Source organism: Alosa alosa, chromosome 15 (assembly GCF_017589495.1).
Source record: "Alosa alosa isolate M-15738 ecotype Scorff River chromosome 15, AALO_Geno_1.1, whole genome shotgun sequence".
NCBI lineage: Eukaryota > Metazoa > Chordata > Actinopteri > Clupeiformes > Clupeidae > Alosa > Alosa alosa.
This window is the reverse complement of record NC_063203.1, coordinates 16,056,698-16,075,054: the sequence shown is the minus strand read 5'-3', so window position 1 is coordinate 16,075,054 and position 18,357 is coordinate 16,056,698. Positions and strand designations below refer to the sequence as shown.

Sequence of the window (18,357 nt, the reverse complement as noted above, 5' to 3'; positions counted from 1 at the left end):
CCACACTTGTTTTGCAGGAATCTGGTTCCTGTCACTCAGTTATATGTCAGCGTGGACGCCAGCACGAAGGACAGCCTGAAACGGATCGACCGACCTCTCTTTAAGGACTTCTGGCAACGCTTCTTGGACAGCCTCCGAGCCCTGGGTGAAAAGGTTTGTACACTTCGCTTGTCGTGAAAGATGTGTCTTGTTGATCACACTCTCCATTTGCGTACTTTAGGAGTTCCTCTCTGACTTTTTAAGGGATGGTTTGTTTCCCTCTTACTGTACAGCTTGGAAGAGTAATCATTTCATTGGTTTTAATGACATCAGTATTTTAACTTTTTTTTTTACCAACACTCTAGAATATTTTTTAGAATTGAAAGACATGGCAGGGAATCAACTCAAATGAGATCATAAGTGTGTCAGATGTTCTCATAGCTTGCCCAGGTGGTCAGAAACTGCACTGAGACCCACAGTTAGTTGACAGATGCTCCAGTTGACCAGTCATGCGTCTCATTCTGTACCGCAGCACCGTCCTCCTCCGCTCTGACTTCACAAAACAACACAGGTCACCAGTTGCTCTGCTCTGCCCTGTGCAGCCGTAACGTCTGTAAACAGATTAGAGGGATCAGAAATTACAGGCTATTAAAAGGTAGCTTGTAAATGAATTAGGGGGAAAATATTAGTAGAGTACTGGGAAGAGGCATATAACTGCCTCCCTCACACTGATCATTACTGTAATGATATGGAAGACAATTAATGATGCCTCCCATTGGCCCTTGATGCTATCACATCAGTTCTCATCTTAAAACCAAAGCCTCAATATTCTTCTGTGGTGGTATATTTTGATTGATAATCCTCAACGTGTTTTCATACTACCTAGTGGCTTTCCCCATATACAATACAAGATTAGACAGCCTTTGTGTAATCAGACCGGCCAAAGTAAACGCCAAAGTAAACACGTGTTTCAGAAAACTATTTCTCCATTCCCACACATGGGCTGTCAAATGGAAGGATCATTATCTACAAAAGAGGCCATTTGAGGAAGTGAGGTATGTTATCTGCTGTGCCTCCTTAGTTCAGAGGAGTGGCAAAAGAGATTATTCATGTGCCTGCGGGCTTTATCTTTATGGCTTCTTTTTTTTAGACTTCTTTTTATGAGGTTTTCACAGTGGAAGTAGTGCTTGGGAAGCAGGGCTTAGTCTCTGATGCTACAGGCTCAACGTCTCAATTGAAAATTAGGCTTTTCAATTGAGGCACCAAAATCCTTCTTTCAAAACCCCTCTTTTTTCTGCTACTCTATTGTTGCCACTAAGATGGCAGAAAGATGGAGCGATTCACTCTTTCTCTCGCCATCTTCAAGCCTGTCGATTTTCTTTTCGGGCGGCATCAACTTAGCATGTGTGATACAAAAGACACACCCCGTCCTGGGACTGATTACATAACGAAATTAATGGGGAACTGTGAAATCCATCATGAAGGCGAGCGACGGGCCGATTTGATTGGACGGAAGTGCAGCTGTGGCATGATCAAGGCCTGTGCCAGCTCCAGTGATTTCTGTAAGTGATCTCACACTCGGAGCGGACACCCCCCCATTCCCCCAATCCCACAATCCCCCTGGCTCTCAACACAGATAGAGGACATTCAGTGGGAAACAAAGATCTGAGATTGCTCTCTGTTCACAAAAGGATTGTTGGAGCAACTAGCTCCGCAGAGGAATTGTTTTTTGTTCAACAATCTTGCTTGTCCCCTTTTGTTGTCATCGATGCTATCGATATGTTTAATACCTATAGAAGTGCAGTGCTAAAGATGGTGACTAGCCTATAAATTAAAAGTTGTTATCTCTGTGTGTTGTATTGACCCCTAAAAATTTGATCCACAGCGGGTTGTGGATCCTGGACACAGATATATTGATGCAGATGACGGAACACACAAAAAAGAAAAAGCATCTGACAAGTAATAACTGACTAAAAATCTTTTCAAAAGTTTCAAATTATTGTTGGGGAGTTTACGGAGCAGTCGTCAACTTGTTTAATTTGTAAAGCCAGTGTCTGTAATGTCTCAGTGAGAAATCCTCATTTGATTTTGACTATTTGATGGCTCCACTTTTCGCACCTAATGACGTTTGGTAGCCTTCTCTAACCTTGAGCAACCCACCTCTGCCGATCATCTGTCATTTATAGCACTATCGCCTATCGCATCAGCAAAGCACCGGCGGGAATTTCAGCTTGATCGGATTTGTGTTTATGCTGGATTTTTATCACATTTGGATCACGCCTTCAGCGAATTCACCACGGATAGAGGGGAAAGAAGCTCATTATCAGTCTGCACAGGTTGATATCCTCCATTAGTCTGATGTGGGAAGCTGTAAGTGCCTAAGAGGCAGTTGATGGTGATTCAGGGTGAGTGGTGTTGTGTCGGGAAACTGTTTTAGCTGTGTTCAGGTCAGCAGTCACTAGTGGCACGCGTGTGTTTGTGTGTGTGTGTGTGTGTGTGGGGGACGGAGTCGAGCAGAGCTGACAAAACACTAATTCTCTGCTCCCTACAAGTGGTGGCTGGTGACTGGCTGAAAGGAGAAATGGAAGCAAATTCACAGGAGTTGTTTTTTTCTTTCTGTTTTTGTTGTGTCTGGGTTTGATTTGTTTTTAAGAATCTCCACACGTCTCCCGCAGCTTTGGCCCTGTTCATTACCTTGATGCTCGTTTGGCAAGTGTTTGTCCCAGTGGGGTTTCTGTTAGCCTTATAGATTGTAAGGGATTGGTGATTGGTAGGTCATCTAATTTAGAGCCACATCAACACAGATTGTAAACTAAACTCATTTGCAAATTTCATACCATTTCAAAGACAGATCAGTGAATGTTATCTAAAGACATGATCTGTGTTGGCTATTAACTCAGTCCAGTCCAAATTGTGAAAGAGTTTATTTTACAGGTGAGGGGTCTAATAGGGATTTTGGGACAGGACTTGATTTTGAGACTTCTGCTCAAATTGATTTATCCCTAAACCCATTTGTTTGTACCATTTGTGTGTACCTTGCCGCTTTAAATGAGAGCACTGCTGAAATAGGACCAATTCAACAGCTTTAATGGTGTTCTAGTGTAAAGTTGGGGGCTCAGGAGAAAGGAGTATGTCCTTCATTCTCAATAATATTGTAGATTGTCACCCCAATATACTGTCTAAATAACCTGATAATCTGCATGTTATGATTTATTTATCTTTATTAGCCATGTCCCTCAAATGGCAAGCAAAATAAACCAGTGCTCCCCTAACTGGCTCAGTGACCTTGAAAAGCATCAGTGCTGCTGCTGAAGCAGCCTGAATCACATCTGACGTGCTGTCTCTGCACGCTGACTCACTGCTGAATTAAGTGTTGGGATCAGTCGCACAGTTGTTTGATTCCAAAGAAAAAGGATTCATTCTCTCCACCACAAATCCTCCCGATCACTGCAGGGCATGGAGGGCTTTGCGTTTTTTTACACAATGGCTCCATTCCCGCTCCTTTGAGATCACTTGGTGGCCGCTTGGTTGATGTCACTGGGCATGGGTTTGTTAGTTCTGCCTGGCTAAGTGAGGCAATCTGGGATAGGGCCAGGGGCATGATGTAATGTCCGACGCGTCTCATGTGAGGTCGGATGCAGTGGCTTGGAGCACAGTGCTCTGGTCCGGCGTTCTCCCGTGTGATGCTCTCGCTCTGCCAAGGCACAGGGTAATGAAGACTCCCAGGAGCTGTGGAGCCACTGGAGAGATAGGGGGAGAGAGAGAGGAAGGGGGAGAGAGAGAGTGTGAAAGAGAGATAGGAAGGGGGAGAGAGAGTGTGAAAGAAAGGGAGAGAGAGAGAGAGAGAGAGAGAGAAGAAGAAAACAAGAAGTCACTCTGGCGGTGCATGCCTGGGCGTGTTTACTATTCAGTGTTGTTTTTTTCATAACTCAGCGTCATTTATCCCATACAGTTGGGCATTAGTAATTTCATGGAAAAACAAATACGACTTGCCTCGTGGATGCGTTTCATGAGAATTTCATTTAACTGTTTCTCCGGAGGTATAATAAGAAATTTCTCTGCCTGACTTGGGGCAAGCGATGAATTATTCATGTCACAGTAATGTTTTGTCCTTCGGTATTGAAAAAATATTTTCAAATCTCTGCCTAACCTTAAAATGCATAATAAGGAAAATGTTCCGTTATTCAGTCAAACCAGGGCAGTAACTTTATGAGCATTAAATAAAGCGATGGAAGGAAAACCTGTTGACGGTGAAGGTGGATATGTTATGGCCAGACCAGAGCACTGGTGCAAGGCTGTGTGTGTCTCCCATTACCACTAGTGCGAAAGGATAAATGTCACAAAGCATTCTGTGTTTGATCAGACCAGTCTAAACCTGTAACATGCTTCTATCATTGTTTGGATCTTCCCCTATGTTAAGATCTAAGTAAACATAGTGTGTGTGTGTGTGTGTGTGTGTGTGTGTGTGTGTGTGTGGGGGTGGGGGGGGGGGTTACAGGAAGTGGGCTTCCACAGCATGTGCCCTGAGAGAAGTGGATGTCATGGTGGGCCAGGCTGGCGGAGTGATCTCCGCCTGCTTCGCCTCGCTTGTTGTCGGCCTGCCAGAAGGTTGGGTAGCGTGACAAATCTGCCCAGTGTGGCGCTTCGGCACAAGCCACTGAGATAAGTGTCTGTGGCCCAGTGTCTTGGCCCGGGCCCCTGCCGGTTGGACCAAAGACTCCAGAGTATTAAAATCCCCCAACCTAACCACATTGGATATTATTTGTACATTGTTTGAAATGAATGGGTTCATGGGATGTTAACTAAACTGTTGGAATCCTTTTTATTCATGCAAAACTGACACAAACTAATGTTCGGTGTTCTCAGCAAATTAGCTTGACATTTATACCACCGATGGCTGGCACGCTATTAGACAAGAAGATGAATCCGACTTTGCTCAAATGTTGCCTTTCTCCCATACTGGATTCATTAAAGTCATCAACAGCGAGAGTAGGAGCACGAGAGACAGAGCACCCTTGCAGATGGATAGCTAGCTCAGCCCTCATTCACACATCCACTCATCACTCACTCTCTCCTCTAATCTCTCTCTCTCTCTCTTTCCTCTTGCTCTCTCTCTGTCCTCCTCCTCCTTCTCCTCCTCTCTCTCATTCGCGTCTGTGGCAATGGTCTCCACTCTAGAATCTATCAGCTTGATTAATGATTAATGATTTATTTACCAATTGGATTATAGGGATGATTTATTGATCAACAAAAGTGTCATTTAGCAGACGGCGTGGCGACGTGCCCATGTCTGATTCACATTAGTGCCAAGCCAAATGAAAGAATGCGATTTAAGCTGGTAATTGACACTTTTTCCATTCCAAGTCAGTCATGTGATTGAGAAGAATGAGGACTGTAATTTAGAGACATTTTTCAAGCCATCTGTTGTAGCTTTGCTACACGTCGTCTGCACTGGTGCCATTATAGAGACACCCTCTTGTGGCTTTGCTCTAGGACATCAGAGAGGCATGGCTGCCATTTGGCCGACTCCTATTTGCTTCATTGAACAAGTGGAGACAGTATGGAGACGTACATTTTGGATTAACATACAAGTTGGTTTAATATTGCAAGCAAGTCATTTATATTATATTTTCCCTGGTCTGCTCGCAGACCACTTGGGATAGCTTGCGGACCAACAGTGGTTCCCGGACAGCACTTTGAGAAAACATTGGATGTGAGGCTCTCCATCTGTTGCTGTGGAGCGTTGTGTGTGGAGTGCCCCTCATCACTCACTTTCGGGGTACCTCAGTAATGCGTTTCTATTTTGGGCCAAATGGGGAAGGGATCTGCTGAAGGACACAGTGGAGGGGGTCTGATGGAAGGTCACGTGTGGTAGGGGGCTGGGCTCAGTTGCAGGGGGCTCAGTTGCCATGTTCTCATTTTAACTCAAGGTGTACTGTTCTTGGTCATGTGATCTGTCCATAATTGTGGAAGGTTGGAGTGGGGCACTTTTGAGGGCGACAGCTGCTCATTCTTTATTGGAACGTAACACTTTAATGTACGGGATTCTGTAAAAATGTAATATGTAAAATGGTAATTTTCTTCCAATAAAGTCTTTATGTTGCAGTGATCTGTGTAAACAAGTTATCATACACGTGGTCGGGTTTACGTATTCACGTGTGTGCCTGTCTATCTGAAGTAATGTGCGTGTGTGTATGTCCATGTGGGATTTTTCCTGTGTGAGGAGAGGACTGCAGACTCAGCAGTGATAGGCTGTGGGATGCTCCTCTGGACGAGCTGCACCACAGTCCCCACACATGTTTTATAAAGCGGAGCTGTAATGCTGTGTGTGTGTGTGTGTGTGTGTGTGTGTGTGCGCAGAGTCTATCTGACAGGCACCCAAATATCCCTGCACCCTCTTTCCATTTCCAGCAGAGCAGTGTGGAAATAAATATTTGACTTCCTACTTAGCCTGCAGCCATTTCAACATTTAGATGTTGGAGGTCTGCTCAGGTGGCTTATTTGTTTTTCTTTTCAAAGCACATTAGCTGCCTACTCATTCATCACTTCCTGTTCTCTTTTTGGATGTTTTATCAGTTCATTAATGTCAGCACAGTGGTAATTAAATCCATGTTTACCGTGGATCCCACCACGCCTTCTCACTGATTGGGGATCAGATGAGCTGTGTTGTTTTTGAAAGAAGTCCTCAGTATTTGTCATTTAACATGAGTAGTTAGCGGTTGAAAAGTGTGGTTATTATAGACGTCCGTGGTGTGTTTTCTGTTCTTTGGATCTGAGCCATGTTGTTGTAGTGACCCCTACGAAAACACAAGTCTCAAGCCTGTTCTCTCTCCCCACCTGTCCCCACAGCAACAGCGCACGGTGTACAGGCTGACCCTGGTGAAGGCTTGGAACGTGGACGAGTTGAAGGCATATTCGGATCTCATCGCCCTTGGCCAGCCTGACTTCATCGAGGTGAAGGTACGTGAACGTGGTCCTCTGGCCTCTCCATCTGGACCCTGGCATAACAGCTGCTTTAAGCGTGCGCACATTAACCCTGGGCACGTGAGGCGAGGGGCGGTTGATTTTTACACTCTTGTTGGGATTCCAAAATGGTAATTCTTTCTGCTGCTTAGTGTCAACCTTTAAAAAAGTCAGTTTCTGTCAGCATTGAAAGGCCTCTTCTTTTATACAATAAAATCTATAGGCAAGAATCGACCCAGTCACTTCAGATTGATACATTTTGTCATGTATACAAATATTAAACAATGCCCTTAGTAAATTAAATGTATGCTTGGAAGAGGTGCGTTTTTCTGTTAAACTTAAACTGCCAGGTTTACCATAACAGCACCAAGTCACATGACATGAACTTGCCCATTGTGATATTAAATCTTGCATGAGCATCTTGGTCCTTTTCAGGTACTTGTCAGCCCTCCCATCTTCGCCCATTCCATTAGGGGGAAAACAAGCTAATGACTACATTTGTTTAATTTGCCCTCCCCCTTAATGTATTTGCGGAAAGCAAATGAAGCAAGATCTTTCTCTGATTGAATTTTATTCGGTCTGGAGTTAAATTAATTGGAAAGGAACTGCTAAATGTTCCGTCACTCTTTCAAGGTGTTCTGTGTTTTTTTGGTGTTTCCAAGCCTTTATCCGCCACCAGATATGACTGCCCCCCTTACCAGTAATTAGATGGTAGATTATGTAAACACACTGCAAAAAATGAATTCTAACCAAGTGTTATTGATCTTATATTAAGATTAAAAAATCTAATTTTAAATCTAAAATCTAGTTTTTAGTATGAAAAGACTTACCTAGAGCCCTCTCAAAATCATTTTGACTTAATTTAAAGAAGACTTTAACTTATTTTAAGGAGTCTTATCAAGACAAATAAGCTCAACGCACTGGCAGACAAATTTGCTTGTTTTTAGGACAAATTTGCTTAACGCACTGGCAGACAAATTTGCTTGTTTTCAAGATAAGATGTCTTAAAATAAGTGAATTATTTTTTAAATTAAGTCAAATGATTTCACAAGAAAGCGCTAGGTAAGTCTCTTTATACTGAAAACTATACCAACTAGTTTTTCTGATCTTGATATAAGATTAATAACACTTGGTTAGATTTTGTTAAATAAGCAGTTTTTGCAGTGCATTTACTGGATTTACAACAAAAAACATTTGTGTTCTCACCACATGATTGATTTTTCAGTCTAGCAAACATGTCTGAATCATTTCCATATGTATGAAGATTTTACCAAATCTATTCTTCGCGAGCCACACTATAATTATGCTCTAATTTAAATCATGAGAATGACGCCTACAGACTAAGCTAGATTGGGAATTGTTTAGAAGAGCAGTCTTAACATCTTAATATTGATTATGCTAACCTACAGACACTCACCGGCAGCAGAGCCATAGAGATAAATAAACGGCTCTGACGGCAGTATCTTTGCATTGCACCATGGGATGTCATTTTCAAATAATGCCCGTCAACATTGCATTTTATTATTATTGTTGTTATGTGTTGTGTGTTTTTTATATGAACATAAAAAAAATGCGTTGGTCTCGAGGACTCGGTTTGTAAATTACGAGTCCTTCTCCTCCCACTGTGGTCCAAGACCGAGCCTTTGAAGGAACGCTTTGACGAGACCGTGAAAGCAGAAATCGGTCTCGAGACCGGTCTCGAGTACTACATTGCTATTGTCACCATAGCACCATATATAGTAGGAGTTGATACTCTTAAACTCATGCTGTAACTGGTTGGTTCAGCATATAGAGTTGATACTCTTAAACCCATGCTGTAGCTGGTTGGTTCAGCAACACATTGTGCTCCTGTCTCCAACAAGGGGCATGGTGCTTAGCCTTTTGTTTGATGCTTTTGTGAATTTTGAGAGCCTATCCAGGATGTTCCTTTCTCTCTATGGACTCTTTCCAGATAGAGAATGTCCTACTCAGTTTACACACACAGGTTGCCCTCTCAATCCACTCCACATTCTGACAGAAGTTGTTTTGCTCCGAGACCCACTTGTGTTTTTTAATGCTCCAACCGCAGTGGTAGAGCCTGCCAGGTTTCTCGTCAAAAACTTGCCTTGTTGTTAGCAGAGGAATTAGCAATCCCATTGAATTTTAAGAGCACATTGTAGCAACTGGAGGCAAAGGAAACATAAAATACCCACATCATCTTATTACATCACAGAGTGCTGCAACTCCCTTTCTCCTAACTCCCTTCCTCCGAGCTTCCGTTTGCCTGTTCGGTAGCATTCATCCTCTACCTGGCTGTGAACGTCTTATTTTGGACCGAACCTGGCTCTTATTAGACCAGGTCAAAGCTGGATCTTCTCCAGACGTGGCTCCCGTCTATCTGCGAGAGGTTTATTTCCGTCTCATTTGACCGTAACACCCGCAACTGATGCTCCAGGTGCTCGCAGTAGTTGATTGTTCCCAGATCAAGGCCCTTCTGTGGCAGCCTCTTTAACATGCACATTGGCAGAAATGTAGTGGGTGTGTAATTATAGACCAGCAAACTCATCTGTAGCCAGGATGGCGGTAAACTACACCCTTTCAAATATTTTTCATTTGTTGTTGCTGCCCACCTTATGGGCTCCAATATTTGCGTATTCCCTCGACTCCCTTTATAGTATATTTATCTCAGTAATGTAGATTTTGAAGATATTCTAACTTGTCAGGGAGACCTTTTATTCTGCTTTGAGTATTTGTGTATTCTTGGCCGAGGGTGACAGTCTGATTTGTGGTGAAATAACCATAACCTGTAAATGTGTGGTAGTGCCGTCTCCATGGTGAGTAGTGCCCTGTCTGGCATGTAGTGTACAGGGTGCTTGCAACACTGTTTCAGGATGAAGCAAATTGTAATGGGTAATAGTTTGGACTAGCAGTGGACAGGGGTATATTTGTCTGTCTGCAAAATAAAATAAAGTACTTGATAACATTTGGGCTGCATTTATTGAATTTTTAGTTCTGATCCCTTTGTGAATGCATTGTTTCATTGGGTTAGTTTGGCAACACATTCCATCTTCATTACTTTCAGGGCTTTGTGTGGACACGTGTTAAATTAACAACCAATGAGCATACATTTCTCCATACTTTTGATTGTTGTGTGGCGTTGCTTGACATCTTTTTTCTTATCAAGACACTAAAAAGGCAGAAATTGCTTAGAGAAAATTACCTGCATTGTTTTATTAGTTGTAGTTCACCTAGGTTCAGTGAGGTTTCAGCATCCAGTTTGGTTTCAGCATCCTGCAAATAAGCTCACAGCTTGCTGTTTTGATATTGCTTGCTACACATTAGTCTATTATTTGGATTTTTAGTGGGCAGTTTCCAGTTTTGGGGTTCTTGGAGGTAAACCTCTTAAACTCAGCCATGAGAAAAGTAGTTTTGACGTGGACAAGCTTAAAGTTTGTCTGTTGGCCTACTTTTTAAATGGATTTTGCCTTGGCGTGTCTCTCAATGAAGCATGTTTGTCAGTCCAGTGATAAGAGGGATGTTGCTTTCCCCTCTGACTTGTTTTTGTGTTAGCGTCTTGGTTGATCTGCAGTGTTTTTTCATTTTGTGCCCTTTTTCTATCAATCTTGAATGGGATAATGTGTGCTGTATATAGAAGCCAGAATACATGTCGTTTCATTTACAAAGATCAAATCGGAATGACGAGTTCACCGAGTGAAGTCTCTCTCCTTTTCTTTCCCTTCTTACTAGGCTCTAGTCAGAATTAGAGGTTACAACTGAAAATGGAATACCAGACATTTTCCACACGTCTGTGTATTAGAGCTGATGTGGACCGTGCCCTTCCTCATCCTGGCTAGATTGCAACACCCGGTCCATGTTAATCCCCCCTCGAGGAGCTTCGTCCCTCCCATGTCCTACTCATCCCACTGCCCCACGCACACACATCCTGACAATATTAGAGTCGGATCAGGTCCGTGTAAGATAACCATGACACCGCTCGTAAATTCATTACCAGCCCAAAGAGCTTGTTCATCCACTGCCGCACTGGGGGACCTGTCACATTCAGACTCAAAGTCAAGGCAAGTCCAAAGAAGAGCCAGACTTCAACTATGACATCCGGTTTCCTAGCAACAACATTCACTCTCTTTGATGCACTGTGGGAACATCAGATTTACGCTCGCCTCTCCAAGGGGATGGAAGAAAGGCAGCGAAACAGCAGAAGAAATAGATAGGGATAAAACCGACTGGCATCGCTCTGCCAGAGTGCTGAGCCCTCCAGATCTCACAGGCCTAATAAATTTGTTCAGAAAACCGTGACAAACAGTCTCCCCTTAATGCTTTTGTTTTTGTTCCTGTTGAATTATGGAAAAAAAAGAAACATATTAAGAGATGCTAGCAGAATATCTACGGTGTGCATATAACCTCTGGATGACTTTCAAATGATTGGCTTCCAGTATGGGAAAATTCCAGCTTAAATGACCTTGCAGTGGTCAAATGAATATGCATGTGCCTCTCCAGAAGTTGGGTGTAATGTATTTTTTAGCAGGAGAGAATATAAATAAATAATATCCTTTACTTGATAAGGAGAGAGAAAGAGTTCAGGGCTGCTGTTTAATATGCTTATTCCAACAGGAGTGAGAATAGAGTAGCGATAGCATTTGGCATATTGAGCTTGCTGATTGCATAATAGTTCAAGCCTTCTGGTGTCCTAAACATGAGCAGTGCAGATGAAATGTCTTGAGAGCCAATCTGTTACCTTCTGTTGTGGAATTTACCTCAGGTTTGCTTGTCAGGCATTAAACTGCATTTTGCATCCGATCCCTTGTGAGTCTGGTTTCTTTTCACTGAAATAGCATAAATCGGCAGTCAAAATTTCCGAGACGAGGTGAGAAGTCTCGAGTTTTACAAACGATGAAACCGCTACCACAATGGGCACCATGTAATAGGATATTGTGTTCAGTACATGAAGGCTGGTAATCTTTTAGGTTGTTCCCCTGTGCTCCTAAATTAAACATTTGAAGAATGACAGGTGGTTTGGAAATTTTCTCAAGGTCTTGTTCAAGTCGTCGTGGTTTTGGTTATGCTTTGTGTTAGCCAACATTTAATTATTTTGTGCTGAACTTAAGCTCAGGGGTGCCCATCATTCCTCTCCAAGTCTTCCACTACACAATTAGAATTCTACCCAGAGTGGCGATTCCAAAAGCATCTTTATATATTGTCTTACCCCTACAGCCCTGATAATTTTCCCATGGCAGCTGGCGAGTGACACACAGCACGGTCCTCATCATATCCATTTCAGCATGTGGCGTTGGCCATGAGTGGCTGGGCAAGGCTGGGCTCTCCGGTCCCCAGGGGAGGGAGCTGATTTTCTGGAGCTGATAATGAAGTTGGGTGAGCTCCAGGCAAACTGCATGATGATGATGATGATGATGATGATGCCGTCGCCGCCGTCGCCTATGAGTTTCTCCCCCACCGCCCCCCACCACTGCTCTGCCTGCTCCTCCCAGCTCCCTGCCCTGCCCCTTCTCAGCGCGTACTGTACCGCTCCTCTCCGCTCAGCATCTGCTCTCGTCTCCTCCTTGTGCGCTCGCCTTTGAACCTTCTGCTCAGGGCACCGACGAGCTCATCTGAGCACCGCAGCTTTGTTCACAGCAACCTCACAGGCAGCTGCAGGAATGTAGAGGCTTGCAGTGGGTTTCTCATATGGAATACACACACACACACACACACAGGTTGACGATTGTGTTGATTGAGGTTTTGATCAGTTTAGTTTTGTGTGTGAGAGGGAAAACAAGACAACAAGCAGCCAACAACAGATAGAAGCACCCAAGGGGATTATAAACACACACCTCAAGTAACCGAGGCTTGGGTGCAGTGAGGAGGCTATTGGCAGTGTTTGTCTGCCTTGTTAATACCCCAGATGCAGCTGTGCCTAAAACAGATGGGGCCTTGAGTTGTTCCCAATTCTAGTACTGTTTGGTAGGCCAGTCATTTTCAAAGGTAGTTATCATAGACAGTAACACTTCATTTGAAGGGATTTACAAAAGACTGACATGACACTGTCATGATTTTGACAATGACACCTGTCATGAACATGATGGAGTCTTAATGAATGTTCATGCCTGTTGTCATTAAGTTTCATTTGTTATTTTATTTTCAACTTCGACATTGTCTGGGATGCCTTGTGTTACTGAAAAGACAAACATTCTACATTTCCACAAATTCATATCTACAATTTCTACGGAACTCAATATGTATGAAACTGTGTTAAGTCAGGTAACGTGACCATCTCCTTGTCATTATCCTCCTCATCATGGGGACTGTGATGTAACTAGATTTAAGTGATGGCTTCAGGCTATTTAGTCTTTAGTGGGAACCTGGGGTTGACAGTGAGGAGTTACACCATCACTGGTGCACTACACATGTAGAAATACAGATGCAGCCATATCTCAAATGTCTTGAAATCCTCTTGAGAGAATGAATGAGTTTTCAGTAGGTTTGTGAGTATTAATAGCTGTACCACAGAGGCTTTGCCGGTAGGAGAATGGATGGCCCTCCCTCTCTAGGCCTCTCTGTGATGAATAAGTACTGGACCACATCGTCTGTACCCCTGGTGGTCTCTGTTGTCCTTCTGCTCCTGCTTCATTTTTTCTCCTGGTGTCTCAGGCAGTTTTCCCCTCATCAGACGCAGCCAGGCTTGCCGTAGTTCACTCTAAAAAAACGTGGCTTAGAAATCTGAGGGCGAGAGGGAGGGGAGAGCAGCACAGTAACCCTGAATCAAGGTTGAATGAATCATTGGGTTGCGCTGTTTTTTTGGGTTGTCGAAATGGAATTCAAGCAACATTAATGGTATTCTCTTGAAAGCTAGAATACTAGATTACATTTACCAGTTTTTTGTAGACCCCATTTGTCATTTGCAATTTCAGACTTTGAACTTTTGGATTTTTTTTGGACATTTGTATTTGTGTTGCCTTTGCTTGGCTTCTCATTACATTTAAATGTAGTCTATTAGTTGCACTTTAATCCAAAGCCATTTTACCAAAAAGGGAACAATCAAGGCACAGTGCAGGCAGTCATCAAGCACAGTCAATATGTCATCCAAGACAATTGCCAGTATGTTACATTGTGCATTTAGAGAATCTCATGAGGATGTCGTATCTCTGCTCTCAATATCCTCAACTCACTTTATTTTAACAAATGATGTTCTAGAAAGGCAAATCGTCATCCACTCAGTGATTTCTCTCAGGGTGTCATGATAAATGTTAAATGTTAGGAGGAGTTCCTAGAGTCAGGAAGCTCTCTCCTCCCTCCTTCCTCTGTCCTTCAGTAGGAGGTGTTGGGGTTGGGTGGGGATGGGGGTTGGGGGCTCTGAGGGGCTATTGATTAAAACATTATTCCTTTCCAATTAGTATGTCTCAGGAGTATTAGAGTTGACACCATGATGGAACACGTGAGTAGCGTCGCAAATTAGCTGTGAATTGGTGATTCACTGTTACCGGTCGAACTGAGAAATTAAATCAATGTGCATGGTGTGCCAGGGTGCATCTGTGTGTTTCTAGATATCACATTTCTGTGTATTTCTTGTTTCTGAGTATGTGGGGCAGGACTTGGAAGTCAACTTTTCAACTAAATGTGTAGCAACATACTGAATAATATTCTGCATTAATGAATAGCGCTTTCCAATTTTATGCCATAAACAAGTTATTGTGGCTCAGACTTAGGCTTAAACGGCATCTATCGCTGTTTCTTTATCACTCTCTCCCTCCATCTTTTCCTCCCTCCCTCCCTCCCTCACTCTCTCTTCATACAAACAGACACACGTGTGTGTACACACACACACACACACACACACACACACACGGGATGATAAATACTTAGTCACACTGGAAGGCCTCTCAGCTGAGCAGATAAATTCCATTACAGGCGTAAGGAGTGGTAATATTTTGAGTTGGCAAGGACTCTCTCAGAGGGCGCCCCCACGTGCCCCCCCCCCTCCACGTGCCCCCCCCCCTCACTCCGTGGACCCCAATGATTTATAAAGGAGGCTTTGTAGGTAATCATTATTCTACATGGCTACAGTGCAGCCTGATAAGACCGCGGGCCTCATCAATTCTATGTGATGCCGGGATTATCGGCCTTGGAAATCAGCCACATCCCGCAAGCTTCAGATGGAAGCAGCCCGGGGGCTTTTTCCCCCATCATAATTCTCTAAATGCTTTTGTTGTTTCCTACAGGAGGAAGAAAAAGACGGTTATATATAAACGTATATGTCATAGATTTTTTTTTTCGGCACTTCCTCCTGCCCTTTTTAAATGCCGTGCTCAGAGCAGGGGCCCACCTGAGGCCAGAGGTGTAAATGGAGCTGTAAATGCTGTGGAGGTGTAAATGGTTGCACAGGTATTATGGGATTGCTGCTGCACTGTAAATGGGGTTAGCAGTATGCAGCACTGTAGATAATTTCTATTGAATAAAGCCTTTTCTTCTAGCCTGTGTCCCTTATCAACTCCTTTACACTGTCAGAATGCACAGGATTAAAGGAAGGGCTACTATTTCTAAAGGACACAGCATGACATGGGCGTTTCATTTTTGGAGTTTGGAGGATGCAAGGTCAGAAAAGTAGACAGCATTTTTGTTTTTGTCACATAAGTAGTGCTTGTTTCAGCTGAGTGTTTCCCCAGAGGTTCGGAATCCCTATGGTTCCTGATATCCATCCACAGGTTGTCTTCTAGCCTGATAACCTCTCCCTGTCCTTGACACCAGAGCATTGTAATGGGGGAGTTATCAGCCCCTCATATCTCTCTAGCTCGAGTCTTCCCTCTCCCCTGTGGCCAGTTTGTCAATAAGAGGGCTGTGGGAGCTGTTAGGAGACCGATGGCCGAAGCTGATGTTTTAGGGGATATTGATCGGCTTCCCCTGGTTATATATAGACGAACGTTTGTAAAATGGGCTTTGTGGTGAGTACTTTTGTGGAGGGTCACTTCTGTAGTGGTCGAACGTCGTGTGCTGTTCACGTTTTCAAAGCTCCCTTCTCTGTGCCTTCCCTCCAAATCTCCCTCTTTCTCCTCTCTCACTCTGAAATCTGGGATACCTACTCACAATCACGCTCATTCATTATGGAACCATGTTCAATTATGCTGTACATGAGGATTTCACATATATGTCAATAACCGAGTTGTTCTTCATATAACCCATGTTGGGGGCAGCACTCGCCGTTTCCCCAGCAGCTCAATTAAATCTTGTGACAGTTTTGTCAATTGTATTCAATATAACTTCATAAAATGGCCATCCCTCTCATCTTTCTAGAGGGTTGTGAATGCTTTTAAAAATTCATTATTTTAGCAGTGCAGTTCTGTAGCAGACACTAAATTTAATCATTATCTGACCATTCACTTTGGCTTTGTGTTTTCCACCCAACATGTAAGCCTGTTGTCCACAAAACAAGCTGCAGTATGGGATCATTACTATCTTCTCAGGGGCATCTGATCATAGTACAATGTTAGAACTACATAGAGGTTTCTTGTTTGTAGACTGCTGCTTGTTCTGGTTGTGTTTTTGTGTGGAGAAGCCTCCCAGCCTACTGCTGTCGTTCATAGCTGTAGACATCACAGGGCACTACTCCCCTCCCTGCCAAGTTGCCTTTGTGTCTGTATTTGACCGACAGTGACTAGACAGAGCAGTCCACTTTCATGTGTGTGCTTCATCTAAATCAGGTAAAATAAGAGGTGGATAAGCAATGAATTCTGTGAGGTGGACTGTGCCATCCGGTATCAGATTTTTAAGAAAAAAAGGCATTCAGAACATATTTGGTGATGGTGGAGGCGATGTTTATAATGATATCAGTGGTATTAAATGGTTCCTAGAGTGTACATATTGTGAATGTGGATAATACAGTGTGATTTTTGAATGTTAAAAGTGGATAAGAGGTGAGAGGTGGATAAACTCTAATAAGAGATGGATAAACTCAGAAATTTCAGAGATGGATAAACTGTGTTTACTTGCGTTTAGACTCCACTACATCCCTAATCTAAATGCCCTGCTTGAAAATGCTCCTCACATGCTTCAAGGCACACTTCCTATCCCCAAGTTTTTTAGGCTCTCTATATATTCCAATTATGTATTCACCATGTCTCCTGAACCAAGGCACACTTCCAAAAAGGGGCCTCCATGGAGGTCTTTGGGTATAATGTCCTTCCACAGTAGATGAACTGCCGGCCTCTTTCATGTGGGCTTGTGGTGCTCACGGAAGTGGGACCCCCCCACCCCCCTCCTCAGCCGTGGCTGTGTGCTAACGGAGTCTGCTTTATCTTCCCTGTGCAGGGGGTGACTTACTGTGGCGAGAGCTCGGCCAGCAATCTCACCATGGCCAACGTACCGTGGCACGAGGAGGTCATCTACTTTGTGCAGCAGCTGGCCAACCTGCTCCCGGACTACGACATTGCCTGCGAGCACGAGCATTCCAACTGCCTCCTCCTGGCCCATCACAAGGTATTGATGCACTCCTCAACTCTCTCTCTCTCTCTCTCTCACTCTCACTCTCTCTCACTCTCACACTCTCTCACTCTTTCTCTCTCTCACTCTCTCTCACTCTCTCACTCACTCTCTCTCACTCTTTCTCTCTCTCACTCTCTCTCTCCCACTCACTCACTCTCTCTCTCTCACTCACTCACTTTCATTTTCAGCCTAGTCCTTCCCTCTTCTCTTCTCCTCTGTCTGGTCAATGAAATGGGCCTATTTCTCATTAATGGGGAATTAAAATGTTTGACTCGTTAAATCATGGGGCTTAATTAAAGATTCTCAGTAATAAAAGGAAGAATAATTTAGCCTATATGGCTCTTCTGCGGAAAGCCACAGTCTCTGCTCTTAATGGAGCCTAACTTTAGAAAACTGAATTTTGGCCTTCATTTGCATCCGGTAACGGGGGAAAAATGGTTCAAAAAATGGTCAAATGGTATGGTGGGTCATACCCTTGAAGTGTTTTTGCAAAGGTGGTCTGAAGAAAGAGTGGTGTATTTTTAATGAACAGCTTCAGTCTTTTGTGGCTCTTTTTGTCTGTAATAAAATGACAAAATCAAAGGTACTTCTGAATAACTGTGCCTGTCACAAAATGGCACCCAGCATTAGCAGCACTCAAACTATTAAAGTGAATCCCTTACCCTGAACTGCGTCTCTGTTTTTGAGATTCATGTATCGCATTTGTTCTTATTTATTTTCCATGTACGGCCAAGGATTCTTTGATCCCAACACAGAGCCTCAGTAGAATTGATTTTTTAACGTTTCCGATGCTGCTTTGTACCTGTCTGCTAGACACAGGGTCCGGTCCACTTCTCGTAATACTAGTCACACATTTCCCCTGGACGTCCCGTCCATCCTCTGTAAATCCCCCATTCTTCCTCTGCCAACTTTACTGATGGATTGTGCGTGGGCTGGAAGGCTTTTCAT

At 43.5% G+C, this 18,357-nt stretch overlaps 1 protein-coding gene across 1 annotated transcript in view; it reads left to right on the top strand.

Moving 5' to 3' along the window:
• Window positions 1-18,357, top strand: part of tyw1 (tRNA-yW synthesizing protein 1 homolog (S. cerevisiae)) — a 58,725-nt gene that overhangs the window by 33,325 nt on the left and 7,043 nt on the right. Inside the window, exons 14-16 of the mRNA XM_048264448.1 lie at window positions 18-153; window positions 6,829-6,939; window positions 17,236-17,403. Coding sequence (XP_048120405.1) covers window positions 18-153; window positions 6,829-6,939; window positions 17,236-17,403 — 415 coding nt within the window. The remainder of the gene's footprint in view (window positions 1-17; window positions 154-6,828; window positions 6,940-17,235; window positions 17,404-18,357) is intronic.